The sequence below is a fragment of the Pristis pectinata genome, chromosome 10 (assembly GCF_009764475.1).
Source record: "Pristis pectinata isolate sPriPec2 chromosome 10, sPriPec2.1.pri, whole genome shotgun sequence".
Taxonomy (NCBI): Eukaryota; Metazoa; Chordata; class Chondrichthyes; order Rhinopristiformes; family Pristidae; genus Pristis; species Pristis pectinata.
In genome coordinates, this window is record NC_067414.1 from 1,381,409 (window position 1) to 1,406,084 (window position 24,676).

Below are 24,676 nucleotides of genomic sequence, written 5' to 3' on the forward strand. Positions count from 1 at the left end.
CCCCTCCTTGGACTCTGTCTTTACCTCTCGTTGTCTTAGTGAAGCAGCCAGCATAATCAAAGACCCTACCCACCCGGGACATTCTCTCTTCTCTACTCTTCCATTGGGTAGAAAATACAGGAGCCTGAGGGCACGTACCACCAGACTGAAGGACAGCTTCTACCCCACTGTGATAAGACTATTGAACGGTTCCCTTATACAATGAGATGGGCTATGACCTCACGATCTACCTTGTTGTGACCTTGCACCTTATTGCACTGCACTTTCTTTGTAGCTGTGATACTTCACTCTGTACTGTTATTGTTTTTACCTGTACTACATCAATGCACTTTGTACTGACTCAATGTAACTGCACTGTGTAATGAATTGACCTGTTCAATCGGTTTGTAAGACAAGCTTTTCACTACCTCGGTACAAGTGACAATAATAAACCAATACCAATGAAGTTTTTCTGTCTATTTTCAAATAAGGGTCTGTAGGTATTGGAATTGGTTTATTATTGTCACGTGTTCTGAGATACAGTGAAAAACTTCTGTTTGCGTGCCATCCATGTAGATGCAGAGAGCTTTGGATCATAAACTGCAATGTGTTCAGCTTGCGCCTGTGTGGTAATTACAATTCAGGCTGGTTACTGAATGAGCTTTTTTCATCACCCTGGTGGTCAGAGCCAGAGGGGTTTCTGCAGTACGCCCTGCTGATTTGAAATGACTGGCTCTGACTCCATGAATGACGGCAGAGAAATGTTTGTAGCAATAATTGGAGAAACCAAAGTCTGATTGCTCTTAGTTCATTTCTTTACAAAATAGGCTGTTGTGCTCCAAGTAGCAAAAATAGAAAATGTAGAACACAGTCCCAGTTCAGTCCATATTGAGGATCAGAGTTGGGGCGTCATGTTGCAACTGTACAAAACATTGAAGCATTGTGTACGGTTCTGGTCACCACACTGCAGGAAGGATGTGGAAGCAACAGCGAGAGTGCAGAAGAGATTCCCCAGGCTGTGGTTATAAGGCTGTGGACAGGCTGGGGTTGTTCTCACTGGGAGACGTAGGAGGCTGAGGAGGGACCTTACAGAGGTTTACAAAATTATACAGAACATACAGGATTGATATTCAGAATCTTTTTCCCAGGGCAGGGGATCCTGGGACTAGAGGGCACAGGTATCAGGTGAGATGGGAGAAATTTAAAGCAGATCTGAGGAGTGAGTTTCTCACACACAGGGTGGTGAAGGTCTACCAGAGGAGGTAGTAGAGGCAGATATAATTGCAACAACTAAAGGGCGTTTGGACAGATATTTGGACAGGAGAGGTGTAGAGGGATACAGGCCTGATGCAGGCAAATGGGCTGAGCGGAGATGGGCATCGCAGTTGGATGGACCAGCCGGGCCGAAGGCTCTGACAGACTCATAGAGTCATACAGCATGGAAACAGGCCCTTCGGCCCAACTGGTCCATGCCGACCAAGATTCCCATCCAAGCCAGTCTCATTTGCCCACATTTTGTCAATGTATCCCTCTATCCCTCGAAACCTTTCCTATCCATGTTCCTGTCCAAGTACCTTTTAAATGTTGTTATTGTACCTGCCTCATCCACTTCCTCTGGCAGCTCGTTCCATGTACCCACCACCCTCTGGGTGAAAAAGTTGCCCCTCAGGTCCCCTTTTAAATCTCTTCCTTCTCACCTTAAACCTTTGCCCTCTAGTTTTTGATTCCCCAGCCCTAGGAAAAAGACTGTGCGCATTCACCCTGTCTATGCCCCTCATGATTTTATACATCTCTATATGGTCACCCATGAGGGGCATATAATAGAGTCCCAGCCTGCCCAACCTCTCCTGATAACTCAGGACCTTGAGTCCTGGCAACATTCTCGTAAATCTTCTTAACACCTTTTCTAACTTGTATTGGTATTGGTTTATTATTGTCACTTGTACCGGGGTACAGTGAAAAACTTGTCTTACATACCGATCGTACAGGTCAATTCATTACACAGTGCATTTACATTGAGTTTGTACAGGGTGCATTGATGTAGTACAGGTAAAAACAATAACAGTACAACGTAACGTGTCACAGCTACAGAGAAAGTGCAGTGCAATAAGGTGCAAGGTCACAACAAGGTAGATCATGAGGTCATAGCCCATCTCATCGTATAAGAGAACATTCAATAGTCTTATCACAGTGGGGTAGAAGCTGTCCTTAAGTCTGGTGGCACGTGCCCTCAAGCTCCTGTATCTTCTTCCTGATGGAAGAGGAGAGAAGAGAGAATTTCCTGGGTGGGTGGGGTCTTTGATTTTGCTGGCTGCTACACCAAGACAACAAGAGGTAAAGACAGTCAAAAAAGGGGAGGTTGGTATCCGTGATGCACTGGGCTGTGTCTGCGACTCTCTGCAGTTTCTTGTGGTCCTGGGCAGAGCAGTTGCCATACCAAGCCATGATACATCCAGATAGGATGCTTTCTATGGTGCATAGCTAAAAGCTGGTGAGAGTCAAAGGGGACAAACTGAATTTCTTTAGCCTCCTGAGGAAGTAGAGGCACTGGTGAGCTTTCTTGGCCGTGGCATCTACATGATTTGACCAGGACAGGCTGTTGGTGATGTTCACACCCAGGAACTTGAAGCTCTCAACCTTCTCGACCTCAGCACCATTGATGTAAACAGGTGTATGTACACCGCCCCCCCTTCCTGAAGTCAATGACCAGCTCTTTTGTTTTGGTCTTTTTAAGTAGTCTTTTTTGATAGTGGTCTTTTTAAAACAGGTGGGAACCTGAGATTGAAGCAGGGGGAGGTTAACTTAATGTCTTTGCTATAACAGGGTAGCCAAAACTGTACACAGTACTCCAGGTGTGGTCTCACCAATATCTTGGACAACTGCGACATATCCACCCGACTCCTGTACTCAGTGACTGATGAAAGCCAGTGTGCCAAAAGCCTTCTTCACCACCCTGTCTATCTGTGACGCTACTTTCAGGGAACCATGTACCTGTACCGCTGGGTCCCTCTGTTCCACAACACTCCTCAGGGCCCAACCGTTCACTGTGAAAGTCCTGCTCTGGTTTGACTTCCCAAATTGCAACACCTCACACATCTGAATTGAAAACCATTTGCAATTCCTAATCCCACTTACCCAGCTGATCAAGATCCCTGTGTAATTGTTGATAACCTTCGTCACTATCTCTGATACCTGTAGTGTCATCTGCAAACTTACTTACATGCCTTGGACATCCTCATCCAAATGTTTATATAAATGACCCTGCATCGACCCCTGGGGCACCCCACTGGTCACGGGCCTCCAGTCTGAGAAGCAACCTTCCACCATCACCCTCTGCTTCCTGCCATCGAGCCAATTGTGGATCCAATTAGCCAGCTCTCCCTGGATCCCACGCAATCTAACCTTATGGACAAGGCTGTCATGCGGAACCTTGTCAAAAGCCTTGCCAAAGTCCATATAGACATTTCCCACCCTGCCCTCTTCAATCCTCCTGGTTACCTCATCGAAAAACTCTAAATTTGTGAGACACGATCTCCCACGCACAAATCAAACCTTGTCCAGCCAAATGCTGGTAGATCCTGTCCCTGTGAATCCCCTCTAGTAACTTATCCACCACTGATGTCAGACTCAGCGGCTGTAGTTCTCTGGCTTGTGTTTGCTGACCTCCTTACATAACAGGACAACATTAACCACCCTCCAGTCTTCCGGAACTTCACCTGTGGCTGAAGGTGAAGCAACTACATCTGCCAGAGCCTCCGCAATTTCTTGCCGAGCTTCCCACAAGATCCGAGGATGCACTTGGTCAGGTCCCACATTAGATCATCTCAAGCCCTGTTTATGTGATGCAAAATCCTGTGATTCAATACAAATTATTATTTTCTATCTTCTGTCTCCTTTGAGTCTGGTAGAAAAAGGCTGAAGGTAGCGTGACTTCCGTGTTCTGTTTCTGTTGAAAGTGTTCAGTGTATAGTTTATTTCCCTGCTGTTCTGACCACACTGAAGCTTTGGATTCAACAGGTCATCCCTCACATTTGAACGTGGAACACAGAACAGTACAGCACAGGAACAGGCCCTTCGGCCCACGATGTTGTACCGAACCAATTAAGCTGATGGCATCTAATTAAACTAATCCCTTCTGCCTGCAAATGGTCCACGTCCCTCCATTCCCTGCACATCCATGTGCCTATCTAAGAGCCCTTTAAACCCCTCTATTGTATTTGCCTCCACCCCCGCCCCTGGCAGCACATTCCAGGCACCCACTGCTCTCTGTGTAAAAAAACTTGCCCCACACATCTCCTTTGAACTTACTCCCTCTCACCTTAAATGCATGTCCTCTAGTAGTAATTGACATTTTATGCCCTCTAATATTAGACATTTTGATGCTGGGATTGAAAAGATACCAGCTGTCTACTCTCTCTATGCCTCTCATAATCTTATAAACTTCTGTCAGGTCTCCCCTCAGCCTCTGATGCTCCAGAGAAAACAACCCAAGTTTGTCCAACCTCTCCATATAGCTCATACCCTTTAATCCAGGCAGCATCCTGGTGAACATCTTCTGCACCCTCTTCAAAGCCTCCACACCCTTCCTATAAAGGGATGACCAGAACTGCACACAGTACTCCAGGTGCAGCCTAACCAGAGTTTTATAAAACTGCAGCATAACTTCCTGAACTCAGTGCCTCAACTAATAAAGGCAAGCATGCCGTACACCTTCTCTACCTCCCCATCGATCTGTGCGGCCACGTTCAGGGACCTATGGACATTGCATGGTTCAGTTTCCCTTTGACCAAGGCAATTAGGCAGTGGTATCTGGCTTTCTGCTTAATTATCCAATTTCATTCCAGACCCCAGCACGACAGCAGTGGAGTGGTGTCCTCTGGAGTGAGGTACTTACTCAAGTGGAGCGTCCCACTGAAGCAGGTTGAGGTGGTCGAGTTTGGTAACAGTGAGGATTTGGCAGAGAAAAGTCGATACATGCCTCCACGTTCTGGAGAAAAGGTTCTAATCAGTACAAAGCCAAGTAAGTACACTCTCCAGTTTTGATTCTTCTGCCTGGTAACTAATATCCCACTGAACCAGTTATTTTCCTGTGTGTGAGAAGATTTCAGGGATTTCCATTCATGGGTTGTGACCGCATGGCCCAGGTAACACGAACATTTTTGTCACTGATTTAACATATTTGAATTAATTTGATCACCAATTTTAGGAATGGCCATTGGTGGTTCTGTTGCCTCATTGATGGATGAATTGATGGACAGGGAGTTCATCTTCCCGAGTATCAGTCACAGGAAACAACAAGGATTACCAGGGAAAGTGTGTTTAAATATCTGATGTGGCCCAGTGGTCCTCAAGACAAAATCGTGTCTTCTTGTCTTCTTGTAAGAAAGAAATTGATTTTTTTATGGGTACTTGCCAACTTCAACAGGACTTGTAAAATATTTACACTCTGGTAAGTTTTATTTTCATGTTGAAAATCTAGGAGGCAAATGCTTGGAATTGAAATAAGCTCGAAGAACCTGTGGTAATCCATTTGGTGACCTGAGGTTGTTGGTCTCCCCTTGCTGGGATTCCCAGTGGACTTTACAGTGGCACCTCTGACAGTGCATTATTTTCATGAAATCATCAAGAATTGGAAAACACTATCCAGGGAGATGCCTTTTCTGGCATGGTATACAGCTGTTTCCAGTGGTTAATCATTTGGCTAGTGTATGTCTACATGTGTCTTCAGTGTATCAAGCGTGTGTGCGTGCATGTGTGTGTGTGTGCGTGAGATAACATAGAACTGTACAGCACAGGAACAGGCCCTTCGACCCAAGATACCTGTGCCGAACATGATGCCAATCGAAACTAATCCCTCTTAGCAGTGTGGAGGAACAGAGGGATCTTGGGGTCCACGTCCATAGATCCCTCAAGGTTGCTACGCAGGTCGATAGGGTTGTTAAGAAGGCGTATGGAGTGTTGGCCTTCATTAGTCAGGGTATTGAGTTCAAGAGCCACAAGGTGATGTTGCAGCTCTATAGAACTCTGGTCAGACCACACTTGGAGTATTGTGTTCAGGCTGGTTGCCTCATTATAAGAAGGATGTGGAAGCTTTAAAGAGGGTGCAGAGTAGATTTACCAGGATGTTGCCTGGATTGGAGAGCATGTCTTATGAGGATAGGTTGAGCGAGCTAGGGCTTTTCTCTTTGGAGAGAAGAAGGATGAGAGGTGACTTGATAGAGGTGTACAAGATGATAAGAGGCATAGATCGAGTGGACAGTCAGAGACTTTTTCCTAGGGCGACAATGGCTAATGCGAGGGGACATAATTTTAAGGTGATTGGAGGAAGGTATAAGGGGGATGTCAGGGGTAAGTTTTTTACACAGAGAGTGGTGGGTGCGTGGAACGCACTGCCGGCAGAGGTTGTGGGGGGCAGATACATTAGGGACATTTAAGAGACTCTTAGATAGACACATGAATGATAGAAAAATAGGAGGCTATGTGGGAGGGAAGGGTTAGATCGATCTTAGAGCAGGATAAAATGTTGGCACAACATTGTGTTCTATGTTCTATGTTCATCTGCCTGCACATGATCCATATCCCTCCATTCTCTGCCTGCGTCTGTCTAACGCTTACTGTTGTATCTGCCTCCACCACCACCCCTAGCAGCACATTCCAGGCACCCACCACTCTCTGTGTAAAAAGAACTTGCCCCACACATCTCCTTTAAACTGTCCCCCTCTCACCTTAAATGCATGTCCTCTAGTACTTGACATTTTGACATTTGGAAAAAGACTCTCACCGTCTACCTTATCTTTCCTTTCATTATTTTCTAAACCTCTTTCAGGTCTCCCCTCAGCCTCCAACGCTCCAGAGAAAACAACCCAAGTATGTGCAACCTCTCCTTATAGCTACCACTCTCCAATCCTAGCAACAACCTGGTGAACCTCTTCTGCACCATCTCCAAAGCCTCCACACCCTTCCTGTAACTTGACGACCAGAACTGCACACGACACGCCAAATGTGGTCCAGCTAAAGTTTTGCCAGCTGTTTGTTAGGCCTCAGAGGTGCCAGCTCTGTGTTGGGCTCAGACTTCCAGGCAGAGAAATTTCAGCTGACAATTTGACATTTGCTGTTCAAAATTTGGTACAGAATATTTCACTGTAGAACTATAGAAGAACCATAGAACACTACAACACAGAAAACAGGCCATTTGGCCCTTCTAGTCTGTGCTGAAACGGTATTCCACTAGTCCCATTTACCTGCACCCAGTCCATAACCCTCCAGACCTCTTCTGTCCATGTATCTATCCAATGTATTCTTAAAACTCAAGAGTGATCCTGCACTTACTACATCAGATGGCAGCCCGTTCCATGCTCCCACCACTCTTTGAGTGAAGAAGTTCTCCCTAATGTTCCCCCTAAACTTTTCCCCTTTCACCCTAAAGCCATGTCCTCTCGTACTTATCTCTCCTAATCTAGGTGGAAAGAGCCTACTCGCATTTACTCTGTCTATACCCCTCATCATTTTGTAAACCTCTATCAAATCTCCCCTCATTCTTCTGCGCTCCAAGGAATAAAGTCCTAACCTGTTCAATCTTTCCCTGTAACTGAACTCCTGAAGACCCGGCAACATTCTAGTAAATCTTCTCTGCTGATTCCACTGTGTGGAACAAATATTTTTTCAGTCAAGAAAACATTAAAGTTGTTCATTAAATCTGATATACCACTTCTTAGAAGAACAATTCTAGGCTATATACCAATTGAACCCAGTTTATAATTTCTGCAAATGCAGTGAAATATTTGAGTGCAGATGTGTTTAGAGAAGTGTATTCATATGTGTGTATTGTGCAAGCTCTGGTTCCCTGTGACAGACCTCATCAGCATTAGGTGTAATCTGATTTGTAAATGCGGATTACTAGCAGGAAGATTGAAATATGTTGGTTTGATTGGTTTTTCCAGTGACATTTCTTATTTTTGCCCCAGATTTCAAATATAAAATTAGAGCACATGAAGTCGGTAAATTAGTGTCAGTCATTTCCTTCACCTCGTGTTGTTTCTGTCACTGTGCACTGAAACGTTAATAAACCGTGAGCTGGTGTGGAGCTGAGTAGATCCGCCCATCGCCAGGGACACAGATGCAGCAGTAACACCAACTGTTGTGCCAGTGTAGACCCAGCTACGTGATGGGACAACAAGGCCACGACTGTCTTGGAAACAACTTGTGAAAATGAAAGTTTCATTACTGTTGCGATGACGGAGGGGAAGAAGCTGTTTCTGAATCACTGAGTGAGGGTCTTCAGGCTCCTGTAGCTCCTCCTTGATGGTAGTAACGAGAAGAGGGCATGTCCCAGGTGGTGAGGATCCTTAATGATGGATGCCACACTGCCTCCTGAAGGTGCCCTCGATGGTGGGGAGGGTCATGTCCATGAAGAGTATAGAGGGTCTCCATCGTCATCCAGGCATTGCCTGCTGTACTTATGTACTCCCCCTCCCCAGCATGAGCGTCACTCTCAGCGGGTTTGGTCTGACTTTGCTGAAGGCGCTGAATCCTGTACTTACTCCCCGTGTCAGCATCGTTTCCAGGGATTTGAATACCTCCTGTCTGTTCAATCACGTCACGTCAAAAAGTAAGTGGAACCTATACAATCCACAGGAGCGGCAGTGAGGCTTCCTTCTCCCCACCCAGCCCGTGGGTGGACACGTATCGTTCTCTCTTCAGTTTTCCTCCTCCTCCTTGTGTCTCAGTACATCTCTTCTCCTTTCTCACGTTTCATAAAAGGGAACCTGTTTTCCCCATGCTTCTGGGGAATCGAGGAGAAAAGGTTGGATTCCATAAGACCATATGGCAAAGGAGCAGAAGTCAGCCATTCGGCCCATCGAGTCTGCTCCGCCATTCTATCATGAGCTGATCCATTCTCCCATTTAGCCCCACTCCCCCGCCTTCTCACCATAACCTTTGATGCCCTGGCTACTCAGATACCTATCAATCTCTGCCTTCAATACACCCAAGGACTTTGCCTCCACAGCCGCCCGTGGCAACAAATTCCACAGATTGACCACTCTCTGGCTAAAGAAATTTCTCTGCATCTCTGTTCTGAATGGGCGCGCTTCAATCCTGAAGTCGTGCCCTCTAGTACTAGACTCCCCGACCATGGGAAAACAACTTTGCCACATCCACTCTGTCCAGGCCTCTTAACATTCGAAATGTTTCTATGAGATCCCCCCTCATTCTTCTGAGTACAGCCCAAGAGCCATCAAACGTTCCTCATATGTTAACCCTCTCATTCCTGGAATCATTCTAGTGAATCTTCTCTGAACCCTCTCCAACGTCAGCACATCCGTTCTTAAATAAGGAGCCCAAAACTGCACACACTACTCCAAGTGAGGTCTTACCAATGCCTTATGGAGCCTCAACATCACATCCCTGCTCTTGTATTCTACTCCTCTAGCAATGAAGGCGAAAATTGCATTCGCCTTCTTCACCACCGACTCAACCTGGAGGTTAACTTTTAGGGTATCCTGCACGAGGACTCCCAAGTCCCTTTGCATCTCTGAATTTTGAATTTTCTCCCCATTTAAATAATAGTCTGCCCATTTATTTCTTCTACCAAAGTGCATGACCAGACACTTTCCAACGTTGTATTTCATTTGCCACTTCTTTGCCCATTCTCCTAGTCTATTCAAGTCTCTCTGCAGACTCTCCATTTCCTCAATACTACCCGTCCCTCCACCTATCTTTGTATCATCGGCAAACTTAGCCACAAAGCCATCTATTCCATAATCCAAATAATTGATGTACAACATAAAAAGAAGTGGCCCCAACACAGACCCCTGTGGAACACCACTGGTAACCGGCAGCAACCAGAATGGGATCCCTTTATTCCCACTCCCTGTTTCCTGCCAATCAGCCAATGCTCTATCCATGCTCATAACTTTCCTGTAATTCCATGGGCTCTTACCTTGTTTAGCAGCCTCATGTGCGGCACCTTGTCAAAGGCCTTCTGAACATCCAAATGCACAACATCCACTGCATTTCCTTTGTCCAGCCCGCTTGTAATTTCCTCAAAAAATTGCAATAGGTTTGTCAGGCAGGATTTTCCTTTAAGGAAACCGTGCTGAGTTCGGCCTATCTTGTCACATACCTCCAGGTTCTTCGTAACCTCATCCTTGACAATCGACTCGAACAACTTCCCAACCTCCGATGTCAGGTTAACAGGTCTATAATTTCCTTTTGCTGCTTCGCACCCTTCTTAAATAGTGAAGTGACATTTGCAATTTTCCAGTCCTCCGGAACCACGCCAGAATCTATTGATTCTTGAAAGATCATTACTAAAGCCTCCGCGATCTCTACAGCTACTTCCTTCAGAACACGAGGCTGCATTCCATCTGGTCCGGGAGATTTATCCACCCTTAGACCATTCAGCTTCCTGAGTATCTTCTCTGTTGTAACCGTGACAACACACACTTCTCTTCCCTGACACCCCTGAGTGTCCGGTGTCCTGCTGATGTCTTCCTCAGTGAAGGCTGATGCAAAATACTCATTCAGTTCCTCTGCCATCTTCTTGTCTCCCATTACAATTTCTCCAGCATCGTTTTCTATCGGTCCTATATCCACTCTTGCCTGTCTTTTACTCTTTATATGCTTGAAAAAGCATTTGGTATCCTCTTTTGAGGATATTCCTTTGAATCGATAGGAAGGATTATCCCACCACCCATCCTGGACAACCCATCTGGTTGCCCACTTCCCCTCTTTTCCCCCCAAGTTCCGTCATTCTGTAACTCGATTCCCTTTTCCTGGAAATCCTGGATAGACCTTTCCTTTCCTGAGGAGATCAATGTCTGAAAGCTGAGACTGAAGTGTAATGTGAACAGATGAGGTACGGTTGGCAGGGTATCTATTGGGCAGCTTTGTGGATTGGCCGAACCTTGGCCACTGCTCAGGAGGAGTTAGGTGTTAGAGTCATACAGCACGGAAACAGGCCCTTCGGCCCAACTCATCCATGCTGACCGAGGTGCCTACCTGAGCTAGTCCCATTTGCCCATGTTTGGCCCATATCCCTCGAAACCTTTCCTATCCATGGACCTGTCCAAGTGTCTTTTAAATGTTGTTAATGTACCTGCCTCAACCACTTCCTCTGGCAGCTCGTTCCGTATACTGACCACCCTCTGGGTGAAGAAGTTGCCCCTCAGGTTCCTATTAAGTCTTTCCCCACTCACCCTAAATCTGTGCCCTCTTGTTCTTGGTTCCCCAACCCTGGGAAGAAGACTGTGTGCGCTCAGCCTGTCTGTGCCCCTCATGATGTTAAACGCTCTGTCAGGTCACCCCTCAGTCTCCAGCACCGTGCGATGTTCCCTGTGTTAATGCAGCCACCGAATTATCGTGATTAGATTTGCGAAATTTCAAGAAGTCACAAAGTCTCTGCAAGTGACGGAGGCTGTGAAATCCACAGTGATTTCCTTATCTTGCACTCTGCTGTATAGAAGGATGTCTGTATTTTTCAGGGGTTCGTGTGATCATTATTGAAGTAGCTTTGAAAGTTGATAAACGAATGAAGATTTCCAACTGCTTTATAAATTGTTCCTGTCACATTCTGAATGCCGGTAACAATTCACTTGACTGAAGTGACTCTGCTTTTACTGAACGTCATTGCAAAAGAAGGAAGTATTTTGCATCAGAAGCTAGGCCCTTGAATTTCACATTTAAGTCACAGAGCGATTCAGCGCAGAAACAGGCCCTTCGGCCCACCGAGTCCGCACCGACCGCAGCCAGCCATTTACATTAAACCTGCACTGATCCCATATTTTATTTCCCCACATTCCCATCAACTTTCCTACCACTCACCTACACACTGGGGGCAATTTACAGCGGCTAATTAACCTCCCAACCCGCATGTCTTTTGGATGTGGGAGGAAACCGGAGCACCTGACGAACCACGGGGTCACAGGGAGAACGTGCAATCTCCACACGGACAGCACCGGCGGTCAGGATCGAACCCGGGTCTCTGGGGCTGTGAAGCAGTGGCTCCACCCGCCGTGTCCCCCTTCACTGATGTTGATGTGCATCAATAATCAAAGATCCATAGACCTTTGAATTCAAGAATAAGCTAGTTCGCTAACCAACTGGTGATGGGCAGGATTGAAGACCACTCGTCGGACTCCATGAAGGTGATGAAGAAGTGGCTGTAAACAAAGCAACCTTGAAAATAGCGGAGCTTTCTCCTTTAGTAGCTCATTGAAGACTGATGCATGACAGAAGCCTGGTGTTCCCCGAAGCACACCATCAGCTTACACAAAAAACCTCTTTTATTCTGATCACCGTGAATAGACTTTAATATATTTAACAATTTTTCTGTGGAAGCATTGACAGGTAATTTTAGATTGAGTACAAGTGGCATTGCTGAGTTACTACCAGTCTGTCATTTCTCACTGATACTTCTGTATCTTGACATGGAAACTGCAGCCACCTGGTTGGTTTGAGCTAACACAGAGATGGTTAATGTAACTGTGCACCTAAAACCTCGAGTCGCTTTTGTTTAAGTTCCTGTTGTTGACTGAATTATTTGTCTCTGAATTTGTTTTCTTTAATTGTGTAGGTTGTCTGCTGACCTACAAATATATAGAACCATAGAACCATACAGCTCAAAACAGGCCCTTCGGCCCACCATGTCGTGCCGTCAAATATATACGTTTACATTTTGCAATAGAAAGAAGTATCAAGGAGTATGTGTGTCTGCAATTCATGTTTGGGCAGCAGGGATATTTTTGCTATTTGATGTTATTTTAGGCTCCATATCTGTAGCACAGTTTGACATGCTGGTGGTGTCAGAGGCAGAGGATCTACTGCACCTTCTCTCCAGCTTCAGAAGTATCCATCAGATCCACACCGAGTCCAAACCTAAAATGTCGGGAAATTGTGAAGCAGCTTTCTGAAAATTGTTCCACCATTGTTTGGTGTACAGGAATGGCAATGATGGACACACATAATGCTGAGTGTCAACATGTAAGGAAACAACTTCCAACACAAGAGGCAGAGAGAGCAAGGATGGGTGGTTTGGGGAATGAAGCACATGTGCAGGGAATGTTCCTGAAATGAATTCCCCAATGTTTGTTCCATTGTCACCAGGGTGGTTGTAGTTAGCGTGAATGGCATGGTTGAGACGATCGATGTGTTCATCCAGCAGGTGATTTGTTAAACTGACAGGTTAGTTGTCTGGAGAGGGAATGCATGGACTTTGTTCAGCTTGACACAGTAAAGTGAGTCCTCCGTCTGCAATCAAGTTTTTCTCTCCACAAGCACGGCCTGATGCTCCGGGGATTTCCTACAATGTGCCATTTTGCTTTCTTTAATTGTGTTCTCTCTCTAAGTGTCCTCTATTCACAGCTTTTCTGTTCCCTTGTTTGTGTGTTCTCTCCCTCTCTCTCTCTCGCTCTCTCATGCACACACGCATGCGCGCACACACACGCGCACGCACACACACACACACGCAGTATCCTTGTTAACCTATCTATCAGTGATTTCATTTACAAATTATTCCCATGGCCACCCTGGTCTCACCCTATCAGAGGTGTCCCTCATCGTATTCCTCCCTTTCCCACCTCCCTGTCATTAAAACTGCTTTTTCCTCTTGCTCGGTTCTGACAAAGGATCTTTCACCTGAAGCATTAACTGTGTTTCTCTCTCCACAGACACTACCTGACCTGCTGAGTGTTTCCAGCATTTTCTGTTTTTATTTCAAATTTCCACCACCTGCAGTTTAGTGAATTTTTTTTCACGAACAATGCCATTGCATCCAAATGAAAATCAAGAGTGAGGTCGGGGTTGCTGTGGGGAGAGCTGTTGGATTTATGGGTTAATAAGGAGAGAGAGGGAGGGAGATCTGAAGCAGTGAAATGCAGACCAGGAAGAAATACGCAGTAAATCAGCGATAACGTTGAGAGAAGCACTGAGCCCCTATTGCAGGTGGATGACCTACACATCTGGTCAGTTTTGATACCAACAGAGAGAGCGAGTTACCTGAACTTGTGGATAGACAGGAAGGCTGCAGTGTCGCCACATGGATGCTAAACCATAGAACCATAGAACCATACAGCACAAAACAGGCCCTTTGGCCCACCGTGTCGTGCCGTCCATCAGACCACCCTCACACTACCTAACCCCTTCCTCCCGCACATCCCTCTATCTCACATTCCTCCATATGCCTATCCAACAAGCTCTTGAACCTGTTCAATGTATCTGCCTCCACCACCACCCCAGGCAGTGCATTCCATGCACCAACCACTCTGTGGGTGAAAAACCTCCCTCTGACATCTCCCCTGAACCTCCCACCCATAACCTTAAAGCCATGACCTCTCGTCTTGAGCATTGGTGCCCTGGGAAGGAGGCGCTGACTGTCTACTCTATCTATTCCTCTCAATATTTTATATACCTCTATCATGTCTCCTCTCATCCTCCTCCTTTCCAGTGAATAAAGCCCTAGCACCTTAAGCATCTCCTCATAGTCAATACTCTCCAATCCAGGCAGCATCCTGGTAAATCTCCTCTGCACCCTCTCCAACGCCTCCACATCATTCCTATAATGAGGCGACCAGAACTGAACACAGTACTCTAAGTGTGGCCTAACTAGAGTTTTGTAAAGCTGCATCATAACCTCGCGGCTCTTAAACTCAATCCCGCGACTTATGAAAGCCAACATCCCATTGGCCTTCTTAACTGCTCTTTCCACCTGTGAGGCAACTTTCAACGAACTGTGAATATGAACCCCCAGATCCCTCTGCTCCTCCACACTGCCACGCTCCTCAAGCTTACACTGGGCCTCGTTAGAACAGTTCAGAAAGGTGCAGTCAGTTCAGAGAGGGGGTAGGATGGAGAATTAAATTGACGAGCAACTGCAATCTCTGGGTCGCTCCTGCAGATGAAACGCAAGACCTTCACAAAGTGGGCCATCCAGTCACTGTGTGGTTGCTCCATGGTAGAGGATACTATATCGTAAGCACCAGATGTTCTTCAAATCTATAATGTTTTTAAAATAGTGAACCTTATTGAAATTGTCTTGCACTAACATCTCAAAAACATTTGAGTATGACATTCCACTTACTAAATGTGACAAACTCTTACTGTTGGATCTTGCTAATTTTATGTTATAATTGGGATTTCAAGAGATGGTTTATTTCATTCAAACTAGGAAATGTTGCATGAACTTTATTTCAAAGTATTGTGGTTTTATTTTTTGAAAGGTCACTTTTAATGGAAAGTACTTGCTGTCTTACACAGCATATTCCTGGATCCATTGCGCCTGCTCAGTTTTTTTATTCATTTGCCTGTTCAAACTTATGGTATAATGGAAAAGAAACCTGATGGAGGAGCTGTTAACTGTCAGGGAATTGCTCCCATTGGGTCTTGGACTAAATCGAGCGTGCTGGTACAATGAAATGCAGCAGATTCACTCTGAGGAAACCTATTCCTGAACTTCAGAAGACATTTGTTGGAAGATTTAATGTACCAAGTATCCTCATGTACATAGAACATTGAACATAGAACACTACAACACAGTACAGGCCCTTCAGCCCACAATGTTGTGCCGACATTTTATCCTGCTCTAATATCTATCTAACCCCTCCCTCCCAAATGTTAACCCTTCCCAAATGTATGTTGCAAGGTGCATTAGAAAATCCTTTGCACAAAGTAATGTACAAAGCAACTGTTCAGACAAACATTTGCTTCCCTTTTAACTCTAATTATTAGGTTCTTTACTATATTTGTCATTTATCCTCATTGCTTACAATTTGCATCAATCCATTTAAAATTAAATCTCAGTTATAAATTGAGAATGTAAACTGGAAAGAATTGTGGATGTTGCAGAACAACTTTGTATTGATATCATGCAGATAAAATCAAAGCATAACATGAACTGGTTGAGATTTAAATAATTAGTTCTGTTTTTTTAAATTCACAATGTAAGTGCTTTAATCAAGCTGGTTAAGGTTATAATCCTAATACCCATGGTGGGGACACGATGTTCTCCTTGAAATTGCTCACTCTACTGAGCACATTCTCCTGTGATTGCTCATGTTTTTTGCTGCTTTAAGTCTGTAGAAACACATCCCTTGTTTGCAGTTGGGAAGGAAAACCTTTGATAAAGCTCCTTTTTGGTGTACTTAGTTGGCTGTGTTTTCTTGTATTGCACATAATAAATGGACGATTTCTTATTACTGACAGGGTTGCAAGTAAAACAATCGTTACTTTGTGCGCCCTGTCAGTTACCGTGCAAGGCACACAAAGTATATGGGCCTGGTCACTGAAAGTTTAGACCCTGCATTAAATAGCTGATGAGGTTGAAACTTATTTGTCTAAATCGAGGAGACAGACCCATCCATCGCCGTTAGTGCAGTGATTCATTGAGAACGTTTATTTCTGTGGGAGTGTAATAAAGTGTTTGGTTGTATGCCTGAGGTGGGAAATAAATCAACTTAACTCCCATTGACGTCTTGTCAGATACTAGCATTTTCTGCTGTTTTACCATGTTCTTGAGGTTGATTTAACAATAACAAAAACTTAACCCTAAGGTTTCAATTCATTATTCTGTTGGGATTCTATTGTCTGAAGTGCAACGTTATAATGAAGCTATTTAAAAGGGAAGGATTTCTCAAAATTGTGGTTCAACCGAATTGTACAATCATCCCAACATATTCATACGAGGTTTTCATTGTCTCAAACATTAACCTGGAAGGGCATCCCTGTTTTTGAAATTGCCACATGCTCACTGAAAGATTACTCATTGTGTCATTCAGTGCTAAAACCACACTTCTTTTTGAAATCCAGATATTGGTGTTATTTACTGTATGGCAGACACAGTAGTGTAGCGGTTAGCATAACACTTTACAGCGCCAGCGACCTGGGTTCAATTCCGGCCTCTGTCTGTAAGGAGTTTGTACGTTCTCCCCGTGTCTGCGTGGGTTTCCTCCCACATTCCAAAGACGTACAGGCTAGGAAGTTGTGGGCATTCTATGTTGGCACCGGGAGCGTGGCGACACTTGCGGGCTGCCCCCAGAACACTCTACGCAAATGATGCATTTCACTGTGTGTTTTGATGTACGTGTGACTAATAAAGAAATCTCATGGCATTTAACAACTTCATTCGACATTAAGTAGTTTCTTAGGTGACTCACAAATTTTAATTTGTTATAATGGCGAGAAAATGTCACCAATTGCTGGAGAATTTGCTCAGTAACTCTCAGTAGAGCAAACATCAATTTCAATTGCTTACGGTTCTGATTGGAAACTTCCAAAAATATTACCGTGGTGATGTGTATGTATATATGTGTGTGCACACGGATACATTATTAAAATGTGCATGTGTTTGTATCAGGGAAATTCCAGCTGCAGCTTATCAAAATGTTTTGAAGTACAACAAGCCATGTTGTAGTTGTATACAACCTTGGTCAGGCTGCACTTGGAGTATTGTGTGCAGTTCTTGTCGCCACATTACAGGAAGGGTGTGGAGGCTTTGGAGAGGGTGCAGAAGAGGTTCACCAGGATGCTGCCTGGATTAGAGGGCATGTGCTATAAGGAGAGGTTGGACAAACCTGGACGCTGGTGAAGCAGATACGATAGTGGCATAGGTAGAACATTGAACAGTACTGCACAGTACAGGCCCTTCGGCCCACGATGTTGTGCTGACCTATATAAACCTACTCCGTGATCAGTTTAACCCTTCCCTCCTACACTGCCCACAACCCTCTATTTTTCTTCCCTCCATGTGCCTTTGACACATGAATATACAGGGAGTGGAGGGATATGGATCACATACAGGCAGATGTGCAGTTCAAATTGGCATCATGGTCGGCACAGACTTGGTGGGCCGAAGAGCCTGGTCCTACACAGTCCAGTTCCATGTTCTAGGTACAGCACAGAGTGAGTTCATTGTCAGCCGGTGCTGTCAGAGTCTATGGCTCATTAATTAGAGTAATCAGTTTGTTTAGCAGAAGTAACTAATGAGATTAAAATGTCGTTCTGCATTTCGATGATTGTGTGGCCACAGAGCAAAGATGGAGTTGCATCTGGGTGCAAGTCACATCAAACACTACAGCACAGTACAGGCCCTTTGGCCCACAATGTTGTGCCGACCATGCATTTGAGGTGGGCAGTGCTGAGAGTCGTAGTTCATGAGAGAAGATCCTGCTGTTGTCCTTGGACCCGGAGGATGCTTTCATGGAGCAGAAGCTGAATGGGAACAAGAGGACGAGGGCTGCATTCCGGCGGATGTTTAACAGTACTTCCTTCCGCTCCCCTGAGGTCAGGTTGCCGGCTTTATCAGGTCTTTGATCAACACTCATTTCACATGTGTAACTGATGTGAGATGGTGAACCTTCCCAAATGTTGCTTGTACAGGGCTCCCATCCCAGGCTTTTTCTCTTCCTGCTTTGCCGGTCCTGGATGGACATCTCAACACCTGTGGAAGTGAAGCTCTGGCCCAGGAATGTCCCTGATGTTCCTTTCACTCCTGTACGATAACCTCGTGTAAGAGCTTGCGGGGAACTCAGCGGCAAAACGATGGTCTCCTGAGGGATAAACGATGCAGAGTCACCTTCAGATGGGGAGATTGTAATAACGGCTGTGGCCACTGTGAGGCAGAGCTGTAGCTACAAATGACAGTGATCACGGTCACTAAGCAACTGTACATGATGAAGTAAGGACTAAGGGCTGTGACATGCAGTGCTTATCAACTTATCACTGAGGGCTGTGACTTCTGTAATGTCTTTTTGGCATCATGCTCAGTACAGGCATGGTGGGCCGAAGGGCCTGTTCCTGTGTTGTACTGTGTTCTATGCCATGGGATGCCGAGAGTAGGTCCATCAGCCAACCTCAACATCTGCGCCCTTGGTCCAAGAACTGTTGGCTGTTGATATTCAGACATAGGAAGGATGGTGACTGTCTACTGAAGACAGAAGATCCAACAGCAGTATTTTATGTTATACGAGGGTATTAACTGTTACGGAACCAAGAGAGAGTTAGGATGCAAATTGGTTGTGACTTTAAGGATGGAACAAGCTTGAGAGGCCAGTGTCCCCACGTATAATTCGAATAAACACAATCTGTTTTAGCAATCCAGTCTTCACTCTTGCTGTTTCTTTTCTGTATGGTGACATTGTTACTTCAGTCTATGGAAAGATAAGGAAACTATTTCTTCTGAACAGAATGATTTAGTCATCCGTGGCAAGACCTCGTTGCCTTCAGAAGGACATTACAGCATGCCTTCATTGATCTGTGTCTCAGATATATTTCAATGTCATTTTTCCAGACAAGCTGTACATGGGACCATGCCAGCTGTATCAGGACTTGCAGAACCTCATGCACGATTTAAGTGTGGTTGGCCAGATTGCACAGCTTGTTGCTACTTTAAAAGGAAATTATCAGGTACAGTAAAGTCTGACCGTATCTTCCACAAGCATTTTCTCTGTGATGTTGACTCATTTAATGGTGACCGATTGGCAGAACACCAGCGGTCTGTCCACAACGGCTGTCCCGAGCTCTCCGTCGCCAGTCATTTTAATTCACCTCCCATCCCCACCCCCACCTGACTATCCTCGGCCGCCTCCACTGCCGGGGTGAGGCCCAACGCAAACCAGAGGAGCAGCCCCTCGTGTTCCCCCGGGCAGTCTAGACCCCGATGGCATCAACATTGAGTTTTCCAATTCCATGTAACCTTCGCCTCCGGATCTGCCCCCTCCCCAGAACATGCCCCCTCCCCCAGTTCCATCTGCCTGGTATGCACACATTTCACCCACCGGCTCTCCCCACCCCCCCTCGCTCATCTTGTTCTGGGTCCACCTCCCATTCCCCCTCCCCCAATGGTTCCCATTATCACCTCACCAGGGTCCAGCAGTGGCAGCCCTTGGCGTTCCTGCTTATCTCCCCCCAGAGTGTCTCCACCTTCACCCTCCCCTCCCACCCCCCTCCCTCCACCTTCCTGCTTTTCATGTCTTCATCAGTAACAAAATATTGTGTAATTCGTTCCTTGTTCTTTCCTGATTCAGTAGCAACAGGTAGTCACAACAAAGGAGGCACTGTGCGCGTGTTAGAGGTTATAGAAACTATTAGCATTATATAAAGATCATAATACAGAAGGAAAGAAGAATACTTAATAAAATACAAAAGGGAACAAGAATACTTATCAACCGATCTGATATGGTGCCGGAGGGAACCCAGGTGTCCTGCCTTGTGTCAGTCTGTCCCTCAGCATTGACCATGGTCCCAGCCCAAGGCGAGGTCCCCCTGCACAAAGCTGTAGCCCCTTATTATACCCTTCAGAACCACCACCCTAGTACTTTCCTATTCATTCGTATCCCCCATGGCCTTCGGCCTAGGCACATAACTTAAAAACTGAGACAGCACGTAGAGATGGCATGTTGTGCAGAAGGACATGCTTTCACCATGATCTAATTTCAAGGCTGTGCACTCCTGTTCCTGCTCAAACCGCTCCCACACTGCAGGCTGACAACATTTTGTCCAACAACCACCATTTTGTGTTACACTTCTTGTACACACCAAGGAGGAATCAAATATGACTTCTGGAAAATTTAGTTCTCTCCTTTCACAATCATATCCACCCTTCCCCTACCTGGCTCGATCTGCCCATCGTCCTTCAACACCCACTTCCGTCCTCAGTCCACCACTCACCTCCAGCCCCAGCCTCACCCCTCCCCACCTCCTCTCGATACCGGCCATTTCCCCTCTCCACTCTCAGTCCTGATGCGGGGTTTTGACCCGAACGGCAACAATTCCTTTCCCCCCACAGATGCTGCTGGACCCACTGAGTTCCTCGAGCAGATTGTTTGCTGCTCAGCATTTCACACTGCCATCAGTAAAATACACGCACGCAAACCTTGAAATTGTAGACGTTTCAGTACAGTTCTTCTGAGGTTGCAGAGGCAGTGCTGTTGGAATAGACTTCACTGCACTTACACAGGACAAGTTCAGAGCCTCTGGAAGGTCAAGGTGTACAATGTTGAGCTAACTAGGGCAACATGAATCCATCCAGGAACTATCAGTGATATGAGCAGAATTGAATGGATAACTGACCAGTGTCCTCAACAGTTGATTCATGCAGGAACCTAACTTGAGGACATACGATGAAATTGTGATTTGAGTGACTGGGAGAGAAGTGATTTTAGAATAAAGACACGTTGACCAAAATGATCCATTCAGCAGAATCGACAACAAAAGCCATCACGGGGAAGTAACAGAATGAGCACAGAGGCACAGATGCCACCATCTGCAGCCCTCTGTCACCTCCACCTCTCACCTCCCAGCCTCTGTCACCATCCCCACCCTCCCCTCCCCCATCTGCCCATCACCCCTCCTCACCTGGATCCACCCGTCACCTGCCGGCTCTTGGCCCTCCCCTTCCCCTCACCTCTCTACACCGACTATCTCCCCTCTGTCTTCCAGTCCAGATGAAGGGTCTCGACCCAAAACGTCGACTGTGCATTTCCCTCCACGGATGCTGCCTGACCCGCTGAGTTCCTCCAGCAGTTGGTTTCTCGAGCCATATGGTCTGTCAAGCTCGTACGAACACTTTGAAGGAGTTATTTGATTTATGTCCATTCCCTTTTTGCCCCTGTTTAAGTAATTATTCAATATCTGTTCATAAATTGTTTGTGCTTGCTAAGACACCTCCTTTAGGTAATGCATCCCAGATCATAACTTGTGTTGTAGCTGGGTCCACTGCCGATTATCTGAACCCAGCGGTTCAGATAACTTCAGCTGTTTATTTCAATGCTATTTGACTAACATCTAGGTCATCCACAATTCTGTGTCTTCTGCCCATTCGCCCATCAACTCTGGAAATATTTTCGAACATAGAACAGTACAGTGCAGGCCACAATGGCTCCACCAACCAGGATGCCAAATTAAACTAATTCTCTTCTGCCTGCACATAGTGCATATCCCTCCATTCACTGCACATTCACAGGTCTGTCTAAATGCCTCTTAACCGCCACTGTCGTATCAGCCTGCACCACCTCCCCTGCCACTTCCTTTGTAAAAAAAAACTTGCCCTACACATCTCCTTTAAACTTTCCCCCTCCCACCTTAAATACAGGTCCTCTAGTATGTGACATTCTACCCCATCTATGCCTCTCATAATATCACAAACCTCTATCAGGTCTCCCCTCAGCCTCTGCCACTCCAGAGGAAACAACCCAAGTTTGTCCAACCTCTCCTTATAGCTCATGCCCTCTAATCCAAGCAGCATCCTGGTGAACCTCTTCTGCACCGTCTCTGAAGTCTCCACATCCTTCCCTGTTCAACACAAGAACACAAGGAAACAGGAGCAGGAGTAGGCCACCCAGACCTTGAGCCTGTCCCACCATTCAATGTCATCATTGGCTGATCTACACAGGCCTCAACTCCTCTTCTGTGCCAGATCCCTGTAGCCCTCAGTTCCCTGATCTTTCAAAAATGCATCTCCCTCCATCTGAAGTACGTCCAGTGATTCGGCCTCCACACCCTCTGGGGTGGAGGATTCCATTCATTCTCCACCCTCCCTGAAAGGAAATTTCTGCTTGCCTCCATCTTAGCTGCTCGATACTTTATCTGGAAACCATGTCCCCTTGCTCGAGACTCACCAGTGAAAACATCTCACATCTACCCTGTCGAGCCCTTTATAAATCTGAATTAAGGTACCCCTAATGCTTCTGAAATCCAAAGAATACAGACCCGGCCACTGGAAACTGTTCAGCATTGGCTTGACTTCAAACTTTGCTTTGTATTTACTACTCCTTCACCGTTTGCTGTGTCCTTCCTCTGAGATCTCCTCCATTTCTCTAATCACCTTCAGATCAGAGAAAGCCCAGCTATAGAATTCTGTCCCTTTACCTCTCCCCCTCTCTCCATCTCCTGTTCCCTCTTTAAGGCATTCCTTGAAACAAGCCTCCTTCAACAAGCTTTCGGTCATCAACCTTGGTACCTCCACTTGTGAATTGGTGTCAGTCTTGTTCTGTGGGACATTATTTTGTATCAAAGAGGCTATATAAATGGAAGTTATTTTGTAGTAGGTTTTAAAGAATGCGAGGTAACGAGAGTAGTTGGCATCAAAGAGAATAACGTGCTACATAGAACAGTACAGCACAGAACAAGCCCTTCGGCCCACGATGTTGTGCTGACATGGCTATTCCCTCCTACCTACAGAATGCCCACATCCCTCCATTTTCCTCTCATTCATGTGCCCATCCAAGCCCCTGTTAAAAGCCCCCAATGAATTTGCCTCCACCACCCTATCAGGCAACGCATTCCAGGCATCCACCACTCTCTCAGTAAAAAACATACCCCTCACATCTGTTCTGAACCTACCCCCCTCACCTTAAATGCATGCCCTCTGGTATTGGATCTCTCAATAATGGGAAAAAGATATTGCTTGTCCGCCCTTTCTATGCCTCTCATAATTTTATACACTTCCAACAGATCACCCCTCAGCCTCCACCGCTCCAGAGAAAAGAGCCCAAGTTTGTCCAGCTTCTCCTGATAGCACATGCCCTCTAATCCAGGCAGCATCCTGGTAAACCTCCTCTGCACCCTCTCTGAAGCCTCGACATCATTCCTGTAGTGAGCTGACCAGAATTGCACGCAATACTCAAAATGCGGCCTAAACAGAGTTCTCTCGAGCTCTGCTAAGATCAGCTCAAACTTTCAACATTTCATGTACGTAGCGGGAGAGGAAGGTCTGTCGGTTCAAATGGAAAAGGAGTACAATAAGTGATACATTTACCGTGTGATGCATGCTGGCGTCAGTAATCTTCTGTTAAATTCTTATTCTTTTGACACTTGGGAACTTACCGTTTTCTCAGCACAGGCCTTTCTGCTCATGGTTCCTGTCTGTTCCAGAATTTAAATCCGAGTGTGAGCCAGGACTGGGCGGCTGGTCTTCAGAAACTCATATATAAAAAGGAAGAAGAAATAAGAGCTGCAGATCGCTGCAGAATCCAACTGCAGTTGCCAGGAAAACCAGACAAGTTGGTATTTGTGCCGATTTATCGGACAGATTAGAGTTGCTTCACTTTTCATCTGTACCTTTTGATGCTGCAAGCTCGTTAATGGACAATAGGTTCTTTTAAGATTGGTTCATAAATTAAGTATGTACTGTTTTGATTCAAATTTATTATTTAAATGTTGTCAATCTTTGGCAGTCACACTGGTTAAAGTTCACATTTGTGTGGGTTAGGTCAGACCAGCTACTGGTATTTGGTGCCTGCTTTCTGAAAGGGTTTGAGAGTGCTGTTATTTTTATGTCTTGAGCTGCATTAACTCTGTGTTCTCTGTGACCGTCAAGTGAGCTTTGTAGTGGACGTGGAAGGAAGCAGTTAGGAGGGCAAAAAGGGCATGAAACGGCCCTGGCCAACAGAATTGAAGAGAAATTCCAAAACCTTTCATAAACATATTAGAAGCAAGAGGGTAGCTGGGGAGGAGTATATCTCAGGGGCTGACAGGGTGTGTGGAGCCGGGGGACGTGTGGGGTCCTGAATGAACATGTCAGTATTCACTGGGGAGGAGGGGAGGTGGACACTGATGGTCTGGAACGTGTGTATTGGCAAAGGGCAGGTTAAAGGTATTGAGGCACATTCAGGTGGACACATCCCCAGGGCCTGACAAAATCTATCCCAGAGTGTTGGGGATGCTAGGGTGGAGATTGCTGAGGCTCTTACAGAGATTCTTGCATCAT

The 24,676-nt window shown here is 45.8% G+C and overlaps 1 protein-coding gene across 1 annotated transcript in view; it reads left to right on the top strand.

Annotated features, from left to right (window-relative positions):
- arhgef10 (Rho guanine nucleotide exchange factor (GEF) 10) overlaps nt 1-24,676 on the top strand; it is a 243,031-nt gene that overhangs the window by 161,202 nt on the left and 57,153 nt on the right. The window contains exons 19-21 of the mRNA XM_052024835.1: nt 4,824-4,999; nt 19,259-19,374; nt 23,842-23,969. Coding sequence (XP_051880795.1) covers nt 4,824-4,999; nt 19,259-19,374; nt 23,842-23,969 — 420 coding nt within the window. The remainder of the gene's footprint in view (nt 1-4,823; nt 5,000-19,258; nt 19,375-23,841; nt 23,970-24,676) is intronic.